The 21,153-nt window shown below is 38.9% G+C and overlaps 3 protein-coding genes across 3 annotated transcripts; 2 read left to right on the forward strand and 1 right to left on the reverse strand.

The window, feature by feature from the left end:
• Positions 1-4,015: 4,015 nt before the first annotated feature.
• LOC138882674 (uncharacterized) lies at positions 4,016-4,743 on the reverse strand. Its single transcript, XM_070163284.1, has 3 exons — positions 4,423-4,743; positions 4,199-4,315; positions 4,016-4,135 (listed from the first exon to the last, which is right to left on the reverse strand). Exons 1-3 carry the CDS (start codon positions 4,741-4,743, stop codon positions 4,016-4,018), a joined length of 558 nt encoding a protein of 185 aa, XP_070019385.1.
• A 5,135-nt stretch (positions 4,744-9,878) lies between these two features.
• On the forward strand, positions 9,879-13,579 carry LOC104241565 (LRR receptor-like serine/threonine-protein kinase GSO2). Its single transcript, XM_070165448.1, has 3 exons — positions 9,879-10,897; positions 12,049-12,264; positions 12,624-13,579. Exons 1-3 carry the CDS (start codon positions 9,988-9,990, stop codon positions 13,289-13,291), a joined length of 1,794 nt encoding a protein of 597 aa, XP_070021549.1. The 5' UTR covers positions 9,879-9,987; the 3' UTR covers positions 13,292-13,579.
• A 4,232-nt stretch (positions 13,580-17,811) lies between these two features.
• LOC104231080 (probable LRR receptor-like serine/threonine-protein kinase At3g47570) lies at positions 17,812-20,644 on the forward strand. The gene is made up of 3 exons (XM_070165415.1): positions 17,812-19,613; positions 19,702-20,071; positions 20,150-20,644. The coding sequence occupies exons 1-2, from the start codon at positions 18,356-18,358 to the stop codon at positions 20,046-20,048; spliced, it is 1,605 nt and encodes a 534-aa protein (XP_070021516.1). The 5' UTR covers positions 17,812-18,355; the 3' UTR covers positions 20,049-20,071; positions 20,150-20,644.
• The last annotated feature ends 509 nt before the right edge of the window (positions 20,645-21,153 follow it).

The raw sequence follows: 21,153 nt of genomic DNA on the forward strand, positions 1-21,153 counted from the left end.
AGGCTCTCACAGCTTTTTTCTAAGGGTCTTGCAACAAGGGCTTCCCACAAAAGCTCATCCATAACCCAAATCAAGTACTAACCACCCCACACTTACAATAAACTAACCCCACAATGTATTTCACCAAGTTTGAACACCAAATCACAAAACACATCTACACTAATGGCATAAGATACAACATAACAAAATCTGAAAATAGAAAGAGAAGAAGAAAGAAAACTAAAACTAGGGCTCATACCTTGTTAAAAATCGTGAGATAGGGAGATGATGCTAGTGATTATTTTTTTTGGGAAGGGAATCGTGAGAGAGGGTGATGGGGGCAGGGGTGCTGGAATTTGGTGTCTTGGAAGGGGTTGGGAGATTTTGGAAGAGGGAATATGGGTTTTGTTTTATATAGGGGAGGGGGATAAATGTGTCTAAACAAATAACCTATTAAACTACAAAAATAAAAGAAATAAAAAGAAAAACTAAAACTAAAAAGAAAAACAAAACGCCTGAAAAGTTCTAGGCTGAAAGGCTCGCCCAGGCGCGCATGCATACGCGCGAAGTTTGGAGCTCACGCGTTTCTTCGTGCGCTTCCGTTGAGTTCCAGGCAGAAAGGTTCGCGAACTTGTGTGCGAAGTTTTGAGCTCGCGCGTTTCTTCACGCGTGTCTGTTGAGTTCCAGGCAGAAAGGGTCGCCCAGGCGCGCGAGCATACACACGAAGTTTGGCGCGAAGTCGCGCTCCTGGGCATTTAGTTTTGCATTTAATGTCACGTGTTTTGCTCCTGGTTGATAGTTCTTTCACCCGCCCTTTGTCGCCTGCATTTGTTAGTAAGTTAAAGCTCAAAATCAAACACTACTACTATCGTTGGGTTGCCTCCCAACCAACGCCTTATTTAACATCGTGGCACGACGGTTACAACATTTTCTCAAGCATCCTTCAAGTCCAATGAGGTCTTGTGACATGCAAAGTCACCACCCCAGTAATGTTTTATCCGTTGACCGTTCACCAAGAAAGTTCCAGTGGAACTCATATCTCTCAACTCCATGGCTCCATGAGGCTTCACGCTTACCACAACAAAAGAGCCCGACCAACGAGATTTAAGCTTTCCGGAAAAAGCTTCAACCTCGAATTGAACAACAGAACTTCTTGCCCTGGCTCGAACTCTCGATGTTGAATGTGCTTGTCATGCCACCTCTTAGTCTTTTCTTTATACAATTTGGCATTCTCATATGCATGTAATCGAAACTCCTCGAGCTCATCGAGTTGCTGTAACCTCTTCTCTCTAGCTAAGTCCCCATCCATGTTTAGCTTCTTTATTGCCCAATAGGCCTTGTGCTCAAGTTCGACGGGCAAGTGACATGCCTTCCCATACACCAATCTATAAGGAGAAGCACCTATGGGAGTTTTGTATGTTGTTCGATACGCCCACAATGCGTCGTCTAACTTTCCGGCCCAATCTTTTCTATTTGCACTCACTATTTTCTCAAGAATTTGCTTGACCTCTCTATCTAAAACCTCCACTTGACCACTCGTCTGTGGATGATAAGCAGTGTAGACCTTGTGCTTGACCCCGTACTTTTCAAGGACATTGTTTAACAGTTTGTTGCAAAAATGCGTACCTCCATCGTTGATCAACACTCTGGGAGTTCCAAAGCGTGTGAAGATATGCTTCTTGACAAAGCTTACCACCACCTTTGCATCATTAGAAGGAAGAGCAATGGCCTCCGCCCACTTAGACACATAATCAACTGCTACCAAGATGTATCTATGGCCGTTCGAGTATGGAAAAGGTCCCATGAAGTCAATTCCCCAAACATCGAAAAGCTCCACTACCAGGATGTTTTGCAGCGGCATCTCGTGATTCTTAGTGATCGTCCCGGTTCTTTGGAACCTATCACACATTTTAACAAAGGTGTGTGTATCCCTAAATAATTTCGGCCAATAGAAACCTGATTGTAGTACTTTTTGGGCAGTCATGTCTCCACCGTGATGACCTTCGTATAACGAGGTGTGACAACTATGAAGTATGGCACTCATCTCCTCCTCAGGAACACATCTCCGCACCAACTGATCTGCACATAGCCTGTATAAGAATGGCTCATCCCACATGTACAGCCTCACATCATGCAAGAACCTTCGTCTATTGTCTGGTGTCAATTCTGGTGGTGTCGCCCCACTTGCAATAAAGTTCACATAATCTGCATACCGTGGGGCTGTACTTGAGGCGATTACCAATAACTGCTCATCAGGGAATGTTTCTTTGATTGCATCCCATTCAGCCACATGGTTCCGATTTTCTAATCTGGACAAGTGATCGGTCACTTGATTCTCTGTTCCTTTGCGGTCTCGGATCTCTAAATCAAACTCTTGTAGCAGTAGGACCCACCGAATCAGTCTCAGCTTGACATCCTTTTTCTCGAACAAGTGCCTGATGGCTGAATGATCTGTGTAGACGATGACTTTGGTCCCCACAAGATATGACCTGAGCTTGTCAAACGCCCACACCACTGCAAGCAACTCTTTTTCAGTGACGGTGTAGTTCATCTGATCTGTATTCAGAGTTTTGCTCGCATAGTAGATGGAGTGGAATATCTTATTTTTCCTTTGCCCCAAGACAACACCAACAGCCAAGTCGCTAGCATCGCACATCAACTCGAATGGTTGCTCCCAATCCGGAGCAATTATGATTGGTGCAGTAACCAACCTTCCTTTCAGCTCCTCGAATGCCTTCAGACAGGCATCATCAAATTTGAAGGCGACATCTTTCTCAAGCAACCTGCACAAGGGAGAGGAAATTTTCGAGAAATCTTTAATGAAACGACGATAAAAACCTGCATGGCCCAAGAAACTGCGAATGCCTTTGATAGATATCGGTGGAGGCAATTTTTCAATCGCTTTCACCTTTGCCTTGTCCACCTGCAAACCATCTTTGGACATCTTGTGCCCCAGGACTATACCTTCACGTACCATGAAATGACACTTTTCCCAGTTTAGCACCAAGTTAGTCTCTTCACACCTAGCAAGTACTTTATCAAGGTTCATCAACCAGTTATCAAAAGAGCATCCAAACATAGAAAAATCATCCATGAACACTTCCACAAACCTCTCAACCATGTTAGTAAAAATGGACATCATACACTTTTGAAAAGTCGCAGGTGCATTACAAATACCAAAAGACATTCACTTGAACGCATCCGTGCCATAAGGACACGTAAAAGTGGTCTTCTCTTGGTCCTCTAGGGTTATAGCAATCTGATTATACCCCGAGTAACCATCTAAGAAGCAATAATACTCCTGGCCAGCTAATCTATCAAGCATTTGGTCAATAAAGGGGAGGAAAAAATGGTCCTTCCGGGTGGCATTGTTCAATTTTCTGTAATCAATGCAAATTCTCCACCCGGTGACAGTTCTTGTAGGTATCAAATCATTATTCTCATTAAATACTATAGTCATCCCCCCTTTCTTGGGTACATATTGAACGGGGCTTACCCATTTGTTGTCTGAGATAGGGAATACAATACCTGCATCAAGCCACTTAATCACTTCTTTTCTTACCACCTCTTTCATAATTGGATTGAGTCGGCGTTGTTGCTCTACACTGGGCTTGTGTCCATCCTCCATGAGGATTTTGTGCATGCAGAAGGCTGGACTAATGCACTTAATGTCGGACATAGTCCACCCAAGTGCTCGCTTGTGCTCACGTAGCACTCTCAACAGCTTTTCTTCCTGCAATTTAGACAATTCAGATGAGATAATAACAGGTAAAGTGTCAGAGTCATCCAAATAAGCATATTGCAGGTGAGGTGGAAGGGGTTTAAGTTCCAATTTTGGGGCTTCCTCAATTGACGGACTTGGAGGAGGCCCCTCTGGTCTATTCAAAGGCTCGAAGGGGTGCGTCCCTTGCAGGTACGCACAAGATGTATCAAGGATGTGCATCATCTCTTCAACCTCTTCATTAGCCCCCAGGCTATCAAGTAACATAAGTGCTTTCTCTAGAGAATCATCTAGATATATACTCGGATAGCGAATCTACTCATCGGCCTCAACAACAGATATCATTGAGAGCTCCTCATAGTGGCGGGGAAGTTGGATTGCTCTGTAGACATTAAAAACTGCTTCCTCGTCATCTACCCGCAAAATCATCTTTCCCTATCTCACTTTGATAATTGCATCACCAGTAGCTAAGAGAGGTCACCCCACTATGATTGGAACCAGTTTATCAGCCTCATAATCTAGGATAATGAAATCAGCCGGGAAGATAAATTTCCCAATTTGCAGCAACACATCTTCAATCACCCCTTCAGGGTGTGCTATCGATCTGTCAGCCAGCTACAACATCACAGTAGTTGGCCTTGGAGCTCCCAGACCCAATTGTTTGAACAAAGACAGGGGCATCGGATTATGCTTGCCCCCAAATCACAAAGAGCACGACCCACATCAACATTACCAATACGCACAGGAATCGTAAAACTGCCATGATCCTTAAGCTTTTGAGGGAGCTTATTTTGGACCATAGAAGTGCACTCCTCAGTAAGTGCAACTGTCTTAAAGTCAGTTAATCTTCTCTTGTGAGCCACTATATCTTTTATGTATTTATCATACTTTGGAATTTCACGAAGCACATCAACGAGTGGGATATTTAATTGAACTTCGCTCAACATAGAGAGGAATTTTATGAACATGCGATCATCATTCTTTTTCTGCAAAAGGTGGTGGTGGTCTAGGGGCCTCCACGGGCTCTGAAATTTCAGCAACATTCTTTTGCTCTTGAGTCACTTTAGGGATCAACTCTCCCTCAGGTATGGGCTTGTCTTTCTTTTTCTTTGGCACTTCCTCTAGCTCCCTCCCGTTTCTAAGTGTAACTGCATTCACTTGAGGGTTCTTTTCTGTATACTGGGGAGGGCAACTGCAGGTCTAGTTTTGAGTTGTTGCTAACTGCCCCATTTGCCTTTCAAGATTTCTAAAGTCGGTCCTGAGTTGCTGATTGTCAATCAACAACTTCTTTAGCAGATCATTGGTACTTTCTTCCATTTGTTGGGGTGGTCTCTGAGGCTGATTGAAATTCCCTTGGGGTCTATACTGAATCTAATTCGGTTGATTTCCACCCCATGAGAAGTTGGGATGATTCCTCCAATTTGGATTGTAAGAATTCCCGTATTGTGCATGCTTATTTGGTGGACCTCTGTTCTGTTGCCCCACATAATAGATGGATTCTGGATTCGTTGGGCACATATCACTCAGATGACTGTCACCACAGAGTTCGCAACAAATAGTCATCTGTTGTACGTGTTGCATTGTCTATGGTTGCTGCATTGTCATCTGAGTCATTTGATTGGCCAGCTTTGCAATATCAGCTCTCATGGCTGACACTTCGTCTAACTCAAGTAACCCCACTGATTTTTAATTAACTGCCTTTCGTGAATCACCCTCACCTTGCCAGTTATTATCATTAGCAGTGAAGTTATTCAACAAGATTTGGATTTCACTATACGGTCTGGCCATGCAACTACCCCCACAAGCGGAATCAAGATTCATCTTTGAAGCATCATCTAACCCATCTACAAAAGTGTGACCCAATACCTTGTCCGTCGGGCAATGATGAGGACAGTCTCTGAGCATCTTCTTGTACCTTTCCCATGCTTGACGCAGTATCTCGCCCGCTCGTTGTTCAAACACAAGAATTTGACTCCTCAATACCTTTGTTTTCTTAGTGGGGAAAAACTTGATTAAGAATTTCCTCGCCAGATCATCCCATGTGCGGATTGAATTTGCTGGCTCTTTATTCAACCAGTCCTTAGCTTCCCCAATCAGTGAAAAGGGGAAAAGTGTCAGCCTGACATAGTCCATGGAAGCGTTCGGATAGTTGTAGGTATCCGTAATTTCCAAGAAATTCTGAATGTACCTCCGCGGGTCTTCATGAGGTAAACCCACAAACAGCCCTGTGGATTGGATCAATTGCACCATATATTGTTTCAGCTCAAAGTGCCCCGTGATGTCAGGCTTCACAATAGCCCGAGTCATATTAGCTAGACTGGGCCTTGCGGCTTCAATCACCGCACGTTCCTCATTACCTGCCATCTCAATTGGCTGTGGTTGAACTACGATGTCCAACTCTCTTTCAATTCTAGTTCTCGCGTCCACCTCCCTCCTCAATCTGTGAAGTGTTCGTTCAATTTCGGGATCAAAAGGAAGTAGATTGTTTGCGCTTCTACTTCTTCGCATTCAATAGAAACTCCTGTATTAGCACAAACAAAGTGATCTAAAAGTAAAACTCGAATAAATAAGTAATAAAAGCTCAATTCAGTCAAGTAGCTAATTTCTAAGTCCCCGGCAACGGCGCCAAAAACTTATTGCGACGAAAAACACTCACGCAAGTGCACGTGATCGTCAAGTAATAGAGTAGTGAGTAGAGTATCGTTCCCACGAAGACTTATGATTAACTGTTGACTGATTCAAACCCAATTTCTTTATCTACCCAAGAGATTGTTCACAAAAGAGAGATGTAATTATTTTACTACTTAACTATAAAGAATTAATCTAACTAAAACAAGTAACCAAACGAATGACAATTACGAGTAACAAACAGTAGGAAAAGATATTCCAGGGTCACGGGCATAGTTACAATCGTGTTGTGTTCTTGGCTCAAAATGACTAATCAATTTATCTGGGTTATTGATTGACAGGGTTGATATTACTCATAAGAATCTATCGAGTTCTTACTCGCCTATTCAAGTCAACTCAATGCCTATATGTCTATGGAATTAAGATTAACAAGAACACATTTACAATTCCTGTATTTAAACCAAGCAAGACAATTGGGTATATGTCTATCCCAATTGCAAATCCGTTCCCCGAGGCCCGGGTTCAAGAACTTGCTCTATTTAATTCTATATGCAATCTAAAGTTCCCACTTTCGAGTTCAACTAAAGATTCGTAGATAGTATTTCACTGTTAGCTACTCAGCAAAATAATTAAGAAAAGAATTAAATAAATAACCCAATATGATAAACCAACTTTATCAAATTAAACTTCAAACAACAACATTCATGTTTTACCCACGACCCTGGAACAATGGGTCTTAGCTGCTCATACTAGGGTTCATCATAAACAAGTTCAGTTTCATCACAAACAGCAAAAACAAGAGAAGAAAAGAAGAACTTGATGATCAAAACTCCTCCTTGCCTCTTGCCTCTCTATATCTTCCACTAAGCTATGAAAAACTTGATACTTTAACCTTGGGCGAGCTTGACTTTATATAGGTCAAGTGAGTTTCTCTCCAGATTTCCAATTTTACCCCTAAATAACGTTTTTCCGGACCGGACACACGCGAGCTCGCGCACAACTTCGCGCGTTTCTTCGCGCATGATTCTGTCGCAACTCTTCTTATGCGCGAACTACTGCGCGACTTCGCGCGTTTCTTCGCGCGTTTGAAGCTTGATTTCGTCCATTTTTTCGTCTCGTCCTTGCGCACACTCGATTCGAGGGGTTGTTCTTGCTCATAAATCATTCCAATATCCTCTTGAAAGCATCATATAGGCTCCTCATCCTGCAGTGTATACATATCACAATTAGAGCCTATTTTTCATCAATTAACCATAATATGTCATTGGAATTTAATCAAGCGGAAGCATAAACAATAGCTAAATCACCTATATTTCGCCTATTATCATTGATCATGATCATAGACTCATAGTGTCCAACTGTCCATGCCTCCTGTTGTCACTGTGAGGTCGATCCAATCAAGTGAGCCAATCCTTAAACTGTATCCCAATAAGATCCTCAGCTCAGTAGCACAGATTCGGAATTTTAAACTTATGGATTCGGAATTCAAATTGTTTTAAATTAGTGGATTGTGAATGTTTTAAGACGAATACAAAGTTCAGTCGAACCTGCCCCGACACTCTAGCTCGGAATTAGACTTCTGATAAAAATGTTAGACTTGATGAAGGAGAACCTAAACTGTGTAGATGCTTTGATTTCCTGAAATTTGCTGTTTAACCATTAGACTATGAAGAGAGAAGACGAAAGAATCTACTGCAAGCAAGGGCAGAGCTACAAGTCTGATTACGAGTTTGGCAGAAATTAGTAGCTTTATGTACAGAAAAATTGAAATTTTTTCTTATATATACTACAATACAAATTTATTTATTCGTGTCAGTTAATTTGAAACTCATAAATTTAAAATACTAGCTCTGACACTAAGATGTCTTCCATCTGGTGCCCAGCTGAAACCAGGCGTGTGTTTCTTATTTTTTAGGATATTTTGTGTGAATATTTTTTTTTATGATTTGAGTATATTTTACTCAATTATAACTAGTATTAACATCAAAAATCATATGGATTTCATAGAAATCGCAAAGGTTTTTCAACAAACCCCAATTTCTCCAAAGCTAGGTTTTTTCTAATACAAGGTAATGTAATTATACTACTCCCTCTTCAATAATGGAGTTCAAATGATGTTATTAAGTGTATTTGGGTATTGCAAATGTGATTAGAACATAGTATTATTAGATGTAACCCAAAAAGTGGGCTTGTGAAAGAGATGATGAATAATAACTTAAAGCTAAGGGAATAATTAGGGTAACTGTTTTAATAGCTCTAATGGATCGTGAATACCATGTTTGGGTAATAAAAGGACTTTAATTATGGGAGTAATTGGGCACTGATTTTGTGATTTGCTGTAAAAATTTCGAAACTTCATTGTTGGTTCTTAGAAAGCTGTAGTGAAGAATTCTTGTTGATACACCAAAATTCCTTTTTAACTCTTTGTCCATGATTACAAAAATGAGAACTTTTACAAGCATAACTGATTGTGATTAGCGCGAAGCAGACTATTCATGTTATCCTTAATCCTCAATTAAATTTATTATGAGGGTGTCTTCTGAGAAGTAAGCTTGGTGAATGACCTTCTATTGGGGATTTCTATTTGCAACTTATCTAAAGGTTAGAAATTATTGACTTATTTTAGCCTCTGTATTCCTTTTGGAATTTCACCAAAAAGATTGTTCTTCATGAGATATCCAGAAACTCCTAGCGTATCATCAATAGCTAATCAAATGATCTCTGGATTGTACCTTTTAGTCTGTTATTAGCTAACCAAAATGTAACAAAAGCTGGTTTCTTGAAAGATCTAATTAAAATTTTTTGATGGCCCTCTAACTTCCAACTCTAATGTACCAGCAAGAACACTTGAAGACGTATAAATTAAATAGAAGTTTTCAAATGATTTCATGAACTTGATGGTGATATCGATGTGAAGGGTAGGCTGCCTACATCACATCCTCTTGGCACCCTTTCGTAAATGAGGGATGCTTTGTGCACTGGGTTGCCTTTTTTTTTTTTTTATGGTGATATTGATGTCAATTTGTTTGAATCTAGCAATAGACTTCCACGGTTATAGGGCATCACATTTTGTGGAGATTAGAGGCTCACAATTGATGCAGAAAGAAAGCCATTTAAACTGATATACGAATGTAGTACCCAATATCTCCAAATCTTTGAAATCTTCCCAATTATAAGAAAGTAAAGATAATTTCTTGATCAAGAATCAGTTTACAGGTTGTATTCGGTTCCTTCTCTATAAGTAGCAGATTTTGTTCAATAATTATGGGCTCAAAGTCCTTTTTAGTTACTTAACTATCAATTTATTACTTTAATCAGTTCTAGTGCATACAATGAAGTTCCTAATTAAATAGTAATAGCTACTATAAGTTATTGGATGTTAACATGGCTGAAGAGGTGGTGAAGATGCTTTTTCATGTGTTAGCATTTATTACTAGATCTTGAACATCTTTTCAATCTCTTTTTTTTTTCCTAACATGAAGCTTGCATAACAAAGTTGATAATTAATTCTTGTATTATATTCTTAATTAGTTTCAATAATGTAGAACTGTTAGCATTAATATCTTCTCAATAGTATAAATTTAATCAGTTTCAATAAAGATAGATCATATATTGCTGCAAAGATCCAACCAACAAACGCATTTCCCTTCATAGACTCAATGGAGAAAACATTCTTGTTAGCATTTTTATTGATATCTCTTCACATTATAGCAACTTCATGCTTAGCCATGAATATAAGCACAGATCAATCTTCTCTTCTTGCCTTAAAATCCCACATCACTTCAGACCCTTATCGCATTCTCTCAACAAACTGGTCTTCTAGTTCTACCTCAATTTGTAACTGGATTGGAATCACTTGTGGCTCGCGCCATCAACGAGTTACTGTGCTGAATATTTCAGACATGGGCTTGACTGGTACCATCCCACCACAACTTGGCAACCTTTCTTTTCTTGTTTCACTTGATCTAAGCTACAACAATTTCCAAGGTGAACTTCCACCAGAGTTCACTCATTTGCGAAGATTAAGAGCCATTGATCTTAGTTTCAACTTCTTGTCTGGACAAATTCCTCAGTTATTGGGTGATTTAGATGACCTTCGAATGCTCTCTCTGGAAAACAATAGTTTCAATGGGTTTATTCCTTCTTCTATCTCTAAGATGAAGAATCTTGAATTCTTGAATCTGAAGTACAATAATCTAGAAGGAAATATTCCTATAGAAATAGCAACTCTTCAGAGATTGAAACAGTTTTCCTTGGGATACAATAAACTCAATGGATCCAATGTGCTTTCCATGTCCAATATCTCAAGTACACTAGAAATTTTGGATCTCAGAAATGCTAGTTTAATTGGTGATTTCCCTTCTGATTTATGTCGTCGTCTTCCCAGATTACAAAAGCTTGGACTTAGCTCCAATATGTTAAGCGGAGAGCTACCAAGAAGCATATCTGAATGCTCAGAACTTCAAGTCCTATTGTTGTTTCAAAATAACATTGTTGGAACAATTCCAAGAGAAGTAGGTAACTTACTACTGCTGCAATATTTGGATCTTGGACAAAACAGGTTAGAAGGTAAGTGTTCTTACCATTTTTCGTGGGAGTTTAACTTATACAATTAGACTTCTCTATAACATCCATTCACTATAAAAGCCAAATTTTTCTCGAAACCAATTTTTATGTTATATTATAATATATATCTTCCATAATAGTACTTCACTATAATAGCCAAAAAATATCGAAACAAACGAAACTGTTGTAGAGAGGTTTGACAGTATACACTAAAAGAATAAACAATTTTATAACCTGTTTGGCCAAGCTTTTTAGCTTGGAGGCTATATCTAATAGTGTTAATTTTTCAAATAAATGCTTATTTTAGAAAGATGAGGTGTTTGGTTAAACTTTATAAATTTTGCATTTATATTAATTAAAAATTATAATATACTTTGCAATTTTATAATCTTTCATTGTGGACACTTAAAATTGTTTATCTAATTAAATACTATTAATCGTAACGGTCGAACTGCTCGCACAAGAAAATAAAATTAGTACAAGCAACTCATGGATTAATCACCTCATTCCACGAGGTCAAGTTCGAATTGGTCTATTATGACAACCAATATGTTGCTTAACTCTATGGATATATAAAAAAGTCTAAAATATTTATAACAACAACAACCACCCAGTATAATCCCACAAATGGAGTCTAGGGAGGTTAGTGTGTACGCAGACCTTACCCCTACCCCGGGGGTAGAGAGGTTGTTTCCGAATAGACCCTCGGCACAAGAAGATGAAATGCGACAATAGAAAACAACAAGGTCTAATATATTTGTATGTATCAAATTTTCTCTTTCTTTGATATATTAAATTAGGTTAAGACATTTGAAAATTTTATTAAGTTAGTTAATCTAATGAATGATGATTTATTAGTATCAAGAACTCAATTTAACCAACAAACGATTGAAATTTAATCATTAAATTTAGTTTTGTCTGAAGTAGTACTAGCTTTAAAATTCCATTTCAAGAACTATGTTTAGTAAAATATGTAAGAATTACTATACTTATTATTTGAAGAGATATTAAAATATTTTCACTTATGTTGGCCAATTGCGAATATAGTATTATTATATATGGTTTTGTTTGATTTTCCATGAGTATTATTGTATAGAAGTTAAATTAAGTATATGATTTTGTGTAAGTGATATTTATGTTTAAAAATTTGACAGGCACAATTCCAAATGAGATTGGTCATCTTCATAACTTGAAGGAATTGATGGTGGAACAAAATGCATTAACGGGCTCAATCCCTGAAACCATATTCAACATTTCATCGCTTGAAGTTTTATCAATGTGGGACAACCAGCTTGAAGGACCTCTACCAAAAAAAGTTGGAAATTTGACTATGCTTAACATACTTGATCTTGCAAATAATACCTTGACAGGTATGGAAAAATATTTAAACCACGTCCATTTAAGAATTTTAGGTTTTTGGATACTTCTGCTTATAAAAGGGCAAAAGGAATAACCCGGTGCACAAAGCAACCCGCGTTCACGCAGGGTCCGGGGAAGGGTCGCACCCCAAGGGGATGTGATGTAGGTACCGTACCTTGATGCAAGCATCAATGGCTGACTCTATGCCTTCAAACCGTGACCTATAGGTCACACAGCTATAAAACCTCGGGGATAAAAGAGCCAATCAATCCAATGATCCCCATCTTCCGAAAAAAAGAAAAGGGGGAGACAACTTGACCGTTGCTCCTAGGCTCCCCTTCTGCTTATCCTAATATTTATTTTGTTGCAGGTGTAATTCCAGATGAAGTTGGTAATCTTCAAGAGTTGGTTGGCCTTACATTGTATCTCAATAACTTTAGTGGATCTATCCCTATTGGTATCTTCAATATCTCAACCCTTAGAGCTATTTCAATCACAAATAACCACATTTCAGGTAAAATTCCTTCCACTATAGGCAAAGGGTTACCTAATGTTGAAGGAATTTATCTATCTGAAACCAACATTAATGGTGTTTTACCTAGTTCCATCTCAAATTTGTCCAAGCTTGCTGTTCTCGAACTCAGTGGAAATGAACTTACGGGTTCAATTCCTGAGTCTTTAGGAAATTTAAGACAACTTGTAAGTCTCAACTTGTATGGTAACTCCTTCAAAAGTGACTTGAGCTTTATTACGCCTTTGGCCAATTCAAAACGCTTGTATAGATTGATATTGTCTTTCAATCCCCTAAATGCAATGCTTCCGAAATCCATTGGCAATCTTTCTTCTCTTCAAATGTTTGAGGCAATAGGTTGTAACCTCATGGGCCATCTTCCAAATGAAATAGGAAAATTGAGAAACTTATCTTCTTTGTTCCTGGAAGATAATGACTTGACTGGCGTTGTCCCTGTTGATGTTTGGCAAAATGCCAAAGTCCCACATTGGTTGGGAGTTAAGTTTGGGGGGATTTTTCCCCTATAAAAGAAGGCCTAATGTTTAGGATTGAAATACACCTCTCATTTGCCTTCTCATCTGTTTATGACATTTGTATCTTCTCTCTTTAGTATTATTTCACTTGTATTTTGGAGTGGAATAAAATATTTGGTTGTGTCCGAGGAGTAGGCAGAATTAGCCGAACCTCGTAAATTCTGGTGTTCCCTTTATTATTGCTTTATTGTCTTATTTATTATTTGGTGGCTGTCATAATTTTTGGTATAGTAGTTGTGACTTATTCACACTCTATACATTTGGCTTCCGCAACAATTGGTATCAGAGCCAAGGTACTGTCTAAGTATGCTCTGTGGTTGCAGCATAGTCTGATCTTCCACATCAGAAAAGATTTATCTTGGTAACTGAGTCAAGGTTCTGTCTGAGTATGCTCTGTGGTTGCAGCTTAGTCTGATCTTCCACACCAGAAAGGAAATAATCTTGATTTGTGTCGTCAGCTATTAAATAATATTTGTGTCAAAGATGGGAGACAATAAACAAGAAGAATCTACATCAAGTGTCAACAATACGTCATCATTGGCATCTTCGCTTATGACAAGAATTGTGTCAAATGCGAAATTTGCGGTCGAAATATTTGACGGGTCCGGACATTTTGGGATGTGGCAAGGCGAGGTTCTAGATGTCCTTTTTCAACAAGGGCTAGATCTGGCCATTGAAGAAAAGAAACCAGATGTTATTGGAGAAGAAGATTGGAGAATTATCAACCGTGTTGCTTGCGGTACCATTCGATCCTACCTTGCTAGAGAGCAGAAATATCCATACACAAAGGAAACTTCTGCAAGTAAATTATGGAAAGCACTGGAGGATAAATTTTTGAAGAAAAACAGTCAAAATAAATTGTACATGAAGAAGAGACTGTTTCACTTCACCTATGTTCCTGGTACCACGATGAATGAACATATCACCAGTTTCAATAAGTTGGTTACAGATTTGCAAAATATGGATACAACTTATGATGATGGTGACTTGGCCTTGATGTTGTTGGCGTCACTTCCTGATGAGTACGAGCACCTTGAAACTACTCTACTCCATGGAAATGACGAAGTTTCTCTCAGAGAAGTTTGTTCGGCTTTGTACAGCTATGAACAAAGAAAGCGAGAAAAACAGAAGGGCGGAGAAGGAGAAGCACTATTTGTGAGGGGTCGTCCTCAAAATCAAACGAGGACAAAGAAGGGAAGATCCAAGTCAAGATCCAGACCCAGCAAAGATGAATGTGCCTTTTGTCGAGAAAAAGGGCACTGGAAGAAAGACTGTCCGAAGTTGAAGAATAAGGCCAAACATAACAATGGAAAGGCCATTATGGATTCAAATGTAGCTGATTGTGATGATTCAGACTTCTCATTAGTTACAACAGAGTCATCAACATCTTCAGACATATGGTTGATGGACTCGGCTTGTAGCTATCATATGTGTCCCAACAGGGACTGGTTCGTGGAATTTCAAGAAGGAGAATATGGAGTCGTCCACACAGCGGATAACAACCCTCTTACCTCATATGGCATTGGTTCAATACGATTAAGGAACCATGATGGAATGATCAGAACATTGATAGATGTTCGATATGTACCGGATTTGAAGAAGAATCTCATCTCTGTGGGAGCCCTAGAATCAAAAGGGTTCAAAATCATTGCAGAAAATGGAGTGATGAGAGTATGCTCCGGTGCACTAGTGGTAATGAAGGCTAATCGGAAGAATAATAATATGTACCGCTATCGTGGCAGTACAGTTATTGGGACAGCGACAGTGACATCCAGTGACGACAAAGAGGCAGAAGCAACCAAGCTATGGCACATGCGCTTGGGACATGCTGGAGGAAAATCCTTGAAAACTCTATCAGATCAAGGATTGTTAAAAGGAGTAAAGGCTTGCAACTTGGAGTTTTGTGAGCATTGTGTCAAAGGGAAACAGACAAGGGTTAAATTTGGTACAGCGATCCATAATACTAAAGGCATTTTGGATTATGTACACTCTGATGTTTGGGGTCCTTCCAAAACACCTTCATTGGGTGGGAAGCACTATTTTGTAACCTTTGTTGATGATTTTTCTCGAAGAGTGTGGGTGTATACAATGAAAAACAAAGATGAAGTGCTGGGAATTTTTCTCAAATGGAAGACGATGGTGGAGAATCAAACAGGCAGGAGGATCAAGTGTATTCGCACAGACAATGGAGGTGAATACAAAAATGATCATTTCAATAAGGTCTGTGAAAATGATGGCATCGTCCGACACTTCACTGTTAGACATACACCACAACAGAATGGAGTGGCAGAACGTATGAACCGGACCTTGCTGGAGAAGGTACGGTGTATGTTGTCCAATGCTGGCTTGGGCAAAGAATTTTGGGCTGAGGCAATTACATATGCATGCCACCTCATTAATCGTCTACCATCTGCTGCTATTGATGGCAAAACACCATTTGAAAAATGGTACGGAAAACCTGCTGTAGATTATAACTCTTTGCACGTGTTTGGCTCAACTGCATATTATCATGTGACGGAGTCAAAATTGGATCCAAGGGCAAAGAAGGCTATTTTTATGGGAATTACTTCTGGAGTCAAAGGATATCGCTTATGGTGCCCTATGACAAAGAAAGTAATATTCAGCAGAGATGTTACCTTTGATGAATTTGCTATGGTAAATAAGGTAACAGAAGATACCAAACAAAATGAAGGTGCTTCTAAGCAGGTGGAGTTTGAGGGAAAATTTATTTTTCCTACACAAGAAGCAGAGGAGGAAACAAATGAAGATTACCCTCTGGAAGGAGAGCCAGTAGAGGAGATTCCAACTCAGGAATCTCAACAACAACTTGAATCAATAGCAACCAGCAGGCCAAAAAGAACAATAACGAAACCTGTTCGTCTCATAGAGACGGTTGCTTGTGCAACCTCAATTGTAGCTGATGATGTTCCTACTACTTATAAAGACGCTGTTCAAAGTTCAGAAGAAGATAAGTGGAGGATTGCCATGAATGATGAGATACAGTCCCTTCATCAGAATCATACATGGAGATTGGCCAATCTCCCGAAGGGAAAGAAAGCAATTGGGTGCAAATGGGTATTTGCAAAGAAGGAAGGATTTCCTAACCAAGTAGATGTTCGCTACAAAGCAAGATTGGTGGCCAAAGGATATGCTCAAAAGGAGGGAATTGATTACAATGAAGTGTTTTCTCCAGTTGTAAAACATTCCTCCATTAGAATTATGTTGGCTTTGGTAGCACAATTGGATTTGGAACTAGTTCAGATGGATGTAAAAACTGCGTTTTTACATGGAAACTTGGAGGAGGAAATCTACATGACTCAGCCAGAAGGATTCAAAGTTGCTGGAAAAGAAAATATGGTGTGCAAACTTGAAAAATCGTTGTACGGATTGAAACAATCTTCTAGACAATGGTACAAGCGATTTGACGAGTTTATGTTGCGGCAAGGGTACAAGAGAAGCAAATACGATCATTGTGTGTATTTGCACAAGCTTAAAGATGGTTCCTTTGTATATCTTCTCCTATATATTGATGATATGTTGATAGCTTCCAAGAATTCGGAAGAAATTGATAAGTTGAAGATTCAACTGAAGAAGGAGTTCGAGATGAAGGATTTGGGTGAGGCAAAGAAAATTCTTGGCATGGAGATAATTAGAGATAGACGTTCAAAGAAACTCTGTTTATCTCAAAAGGAATATTTGAAGAGAGTACTTCAACGTTTTGGCATAGATGACAAGACTAAGCCAGTTAGTACTCCACTTGCTTCCCATTTTAAGCTAAGTACTACTATGTCGCCAATGGATGAAGCTGAACGAGAGTATATGTCAAAGGTACCATACGCAAATGCTGTTGGTAGCTTGATGTATGCAATGGTTTGCACAAGGCCTGACATTTCACAAGCTGTTGGAGTTATTAGCAGATATATGCACAATCCAGGGAAGGAGCATTGGCAAGCTGTGAAGTGGATTCTACGGTATATTCATAATACTGTAGATGTCGGGTTAGTTTTTGAGCAGGAAGACAATCAGTTTGTAGTTGGATATTGTGACTCAGATTTTGCGGGTGATATGGACAAACGAAGATCAACTACTGGTTATGTGTTTACTTTTGCAAAGGCACCAGTTAGTTGGAAGTCTACTTTGCAGTCAACAGTTGCTTTGTCTACAACAGAGGCAGAGTACATGGCTATTACAGATGCTGTGAAAGAGGCAATTTGGCTTCAAGGATTGCTAAAGGAGCTTGGTGTTGAACAAAAAGGTATCACAATTTTTTGTGATAGTCAAAGTGCTATTCAATTAGCGAAGAACCAAGTTTATCATGCAAGGACGAAGCACATTGATGTTCGGTATCATTTCGTACGAGAAATCATAGAAGAAGGTGGAGTCACGGTGAAGAAAATTCATACTACAGAGAATCCTGCTGATATGCTGACAAAGGTGGTGACTGCGGTCAAGTTTCAACATTGTTTGGATTTGATCAACATTGTTGAACACTGAAGATTGAAGATGAAGACACAACCAAAATTTGTTATTGAGAGAGAATTGAAAATGTGGAATTTTGCCAAGGTGGAGATTTGTTGAAGTTTGGCAAAATGCCAAAGTCCCACATTGGTTGGGAGTTAAGTTTGGGGGGATTTTTCCCCTATAAAAGAAGGCCTAATGTTTAGGATTGAAATACACCTCTCATTTGCCTTCTCATCTGTTTAAGGCATTTGTATCTTCTCTCTTTAGTATTATTTCACTTGTATTTTGGAGTGGAATAAAATATTTGGTTGTGTCCGAGGAGTAGGCAGAATTAGCCGAACCTCGTAAATTCTGGTGTTCCCTTTATTATTGCTTTATTGTCTTATTTATTATTTGGTGGCTGTCATAATTTTTGGTATAGTAGTTGTGACTTATTCACACTCTATACATTTGGCTTCCGCAACAGTCCCAACGTCAATAACTTCTTTGAAAAATCTTCAACGGCTTTCACTTGGTGCAAACAGATTGAGTGGTTCTTTCCCAAATGGTTTGTGTGAGCTATCCAACTTGGGTTTGCTAAACCTTTCACAAAATCAAATGTGGGGAAGTATTCCGAGTTGCTTAGGGGATGTGACTTCTCTTAGGGAGATTTATCTTGATTCTAATAACTTCACTTCTAACATACCTTCAAATCTATGGAACCTCAAAGATACTTTGAAGCTGAACTTGTCTTCTAATTTCTTCAATGGGTCTCTACCACTAGAAATTGGAAATCTCAAGGATGCAATACTTTTGGATCTTTCCTGGAATCAAATCTCAGGCAACATTCCTAGTACAGTGGGAGGTCTACAAAAATTGATTCAATTATCATTGGCTCATAACAGAATTGAAGGATCTCTTCCTAACACTATTGGGAAACTTTTAACTTTGGAAGCATTGGATCTTTCATATAATAATATATCTGGTGTGATCCCAAAGTCATTAGAGGAACTTAAGCAACTAGGCTCCTTTAATGTCTCATTCAACAGGTTACACGGGGAAATTCCGAATGGAGGACCGTTTGTTGATCTCCCTTACCAGTCTTTCATGTCGAATGAAAGATTGTGTGGTAACCTTCAAAAGCATGTCCCAGCTTGTCCTTCTAATAATCATTCTAATTCAAAGAAAAGAAGACTCGTATGGATTGTCGTTGCCTCGTCAGTTATATCTGTAATAGGGCTTGCTTCAGCAATAGTTTTCATGTTGATGAGACGTCGAGGTAAAACAGTCAATGCTGAAGATGAGTGGTTGCCCGAGGTAGCACCGCAAAGAATTTCTTACTATGAACTTCAAAGAGCAACTCAGGGCTTTGATGGAAATAACCTGCTAGGTAGTGGAAGTTTTGGTTCTGTTTACAAAGGGACATTGGCAGATGGAATGATAGTAGCTGTTAAAGTTTTCAATGTGCAGATGGAAGGTACATTTCAAACCTTTGATAGAGAATGTGAAATCTTGCGTAATCTTCGTCACAGAAATCTCATTAAGATCATTAGCAGCTGTTGTAACTTGGATTTTAAAGCATTGATACTTGAGTACATGCCAAATGAGAGTTTAGACAAGTTGCTATATTCTCGAGATTATTCTTTAAATATAATGCAAAGATTGAATATCATGGTCGATGTTGCATCTGCTCTAGAGTATCTTCATCATGGTTACTCAGTACCAATTATTCACTGTGATTTGAAGCCGAGCAACGTCTTACTTGACAACGACATGGTGGGCCACCTGAGTGACTTTGGCATTGCTAAACTTTTAACTAAGGAAGAATGTATTGCTCACACTACAACCTTTGCAACAATTGGTTACATTGCTCCAGGTGAATTCTTTATTTAACTTGTAACCGTTAAGGTTATGGATTGGTGAGTTATAAATGTATTTGCTGACATTATAATTTTTCTTTTTAGAGTATGGTTCGGAAGGCCTTATATCCAAGAGGTCTGATGTTTATAGTTATGGTATTATGCTGCTGGAAATATTTACCAAGAAGAAACCTAATGATGAAATGTTCACTGGAGATTTGAATTTGAGAAGCTGCGTGCATAATTCGCTTCCTGATGTGTTGGATCAATTCATAGATACTGACTTACTAACGTTGGATGAACAAAACTCAAGTCAAAAGCTACAATGTCTGACATTGATTATGGAGTTAGCCATGAATTGCACAGCCAATATTCCAGGTGAAAGGATGAACATGGTTGATGTTGTAGCAGCATTGAAAAAGATCAAACAGAAGCTTTCTTCCTATTATTGAACGACTAAACGACGTAACATCAGGTACTTTCCATATTCCTGTGGGAAAAAAAGGCTATAAAAGTTCAGTAGCATTTAACCATCAGTAATTGTTTCCTCCAGTGTCATTGCAGGAGATTGTGTGACTATTTGAAGTTAGAAGGATGGAAGCTACAATTTTGGAGAGTACTCTACAAACATCACAGCCATGTTTGTAGATTGTTCAGGTGGCCAGCATTGTGTCCAAAAATATTAGTAGCATTACATTCCGTAGTTTTTCTACCAAATGTAGTTCCTAAGATGTCTGCCCATAATGCATAATTAGAAAACACCGGAGGAACTGTCAAAATCGTTGGTTTGTCAAAAAGCTTCATCTTTGCTCTTCTTTAGCTAGGAGGTCTGCCATCCGATTCTGTTCTCTGTAATTATGGCTGATGATTGGTTTCCTCAGTCAAGCCATCAATAACCTGCATTCAAAAATAATGGGTTTATAAGGCAAGTGTCCTGATTCCGACATATTAATAACTTCCATAGAATCTGTGTTAATGTGGAGTGGAGTCAAGTTTAGTTCCACTGCAATGTTGAGACCCTGAAACAAAGAATTTAATTCAGCCAGGTTATTCATGAAGCCTACTACCCAATCACCTTTGTTCTGATAAATGTATATTCAATAAGAAAATTGTGAAGATTAATACAAACTATGAGTTCATGCAAATTGAGAACTCATAAACTTAAAATTCTGGCTTCGCTTCTGATTGAGATGAGACTCTCTATAATGTATAAACACAAAAGGTAGCACGTGAGGCGAGGATAATCCAAAGCTTTATAAAGAGACAAAAGAAACATCGCTCATATAATGTGGGCACTTAACTAATGGTACTTATCTTGCCTTACTTTGTACCTTTGTGAGCCTAGTCTGGTAGGATTTTTGTCTAAGATAGCTAGTGGAAATGTCGTGCCTTACTATTTTCTCTTTTCGGTGCAGGACCTATTTACTAGTCATCGTTTTTGCTTTGCATTTTTCTTCTGCTTTTTATGTTCCTATTTTCCCTATGATATCTGTAGTGAAACTAATATTGTCTCCTTTTGTCTTTTTATTTCTCTTGAGCCGAGGGTCTTTCGGAAAC

Source organism: Nicotiana sylvestris, chromosome 12 (assembly GCF_000393655.2).
Source record: "Nicotiana sylvestris chromosome 12, ASM39365v2, whole genome shotgun sequence".
In the NCBI taxonomy this organism is placed as follows: domain Eukaryota; kingdom Viridiplantae; phylum Streptophyta; class Magnoliopsida; order Solanales; family Solanaceae; genus Nicotiana; species Nicotiana sylvestris.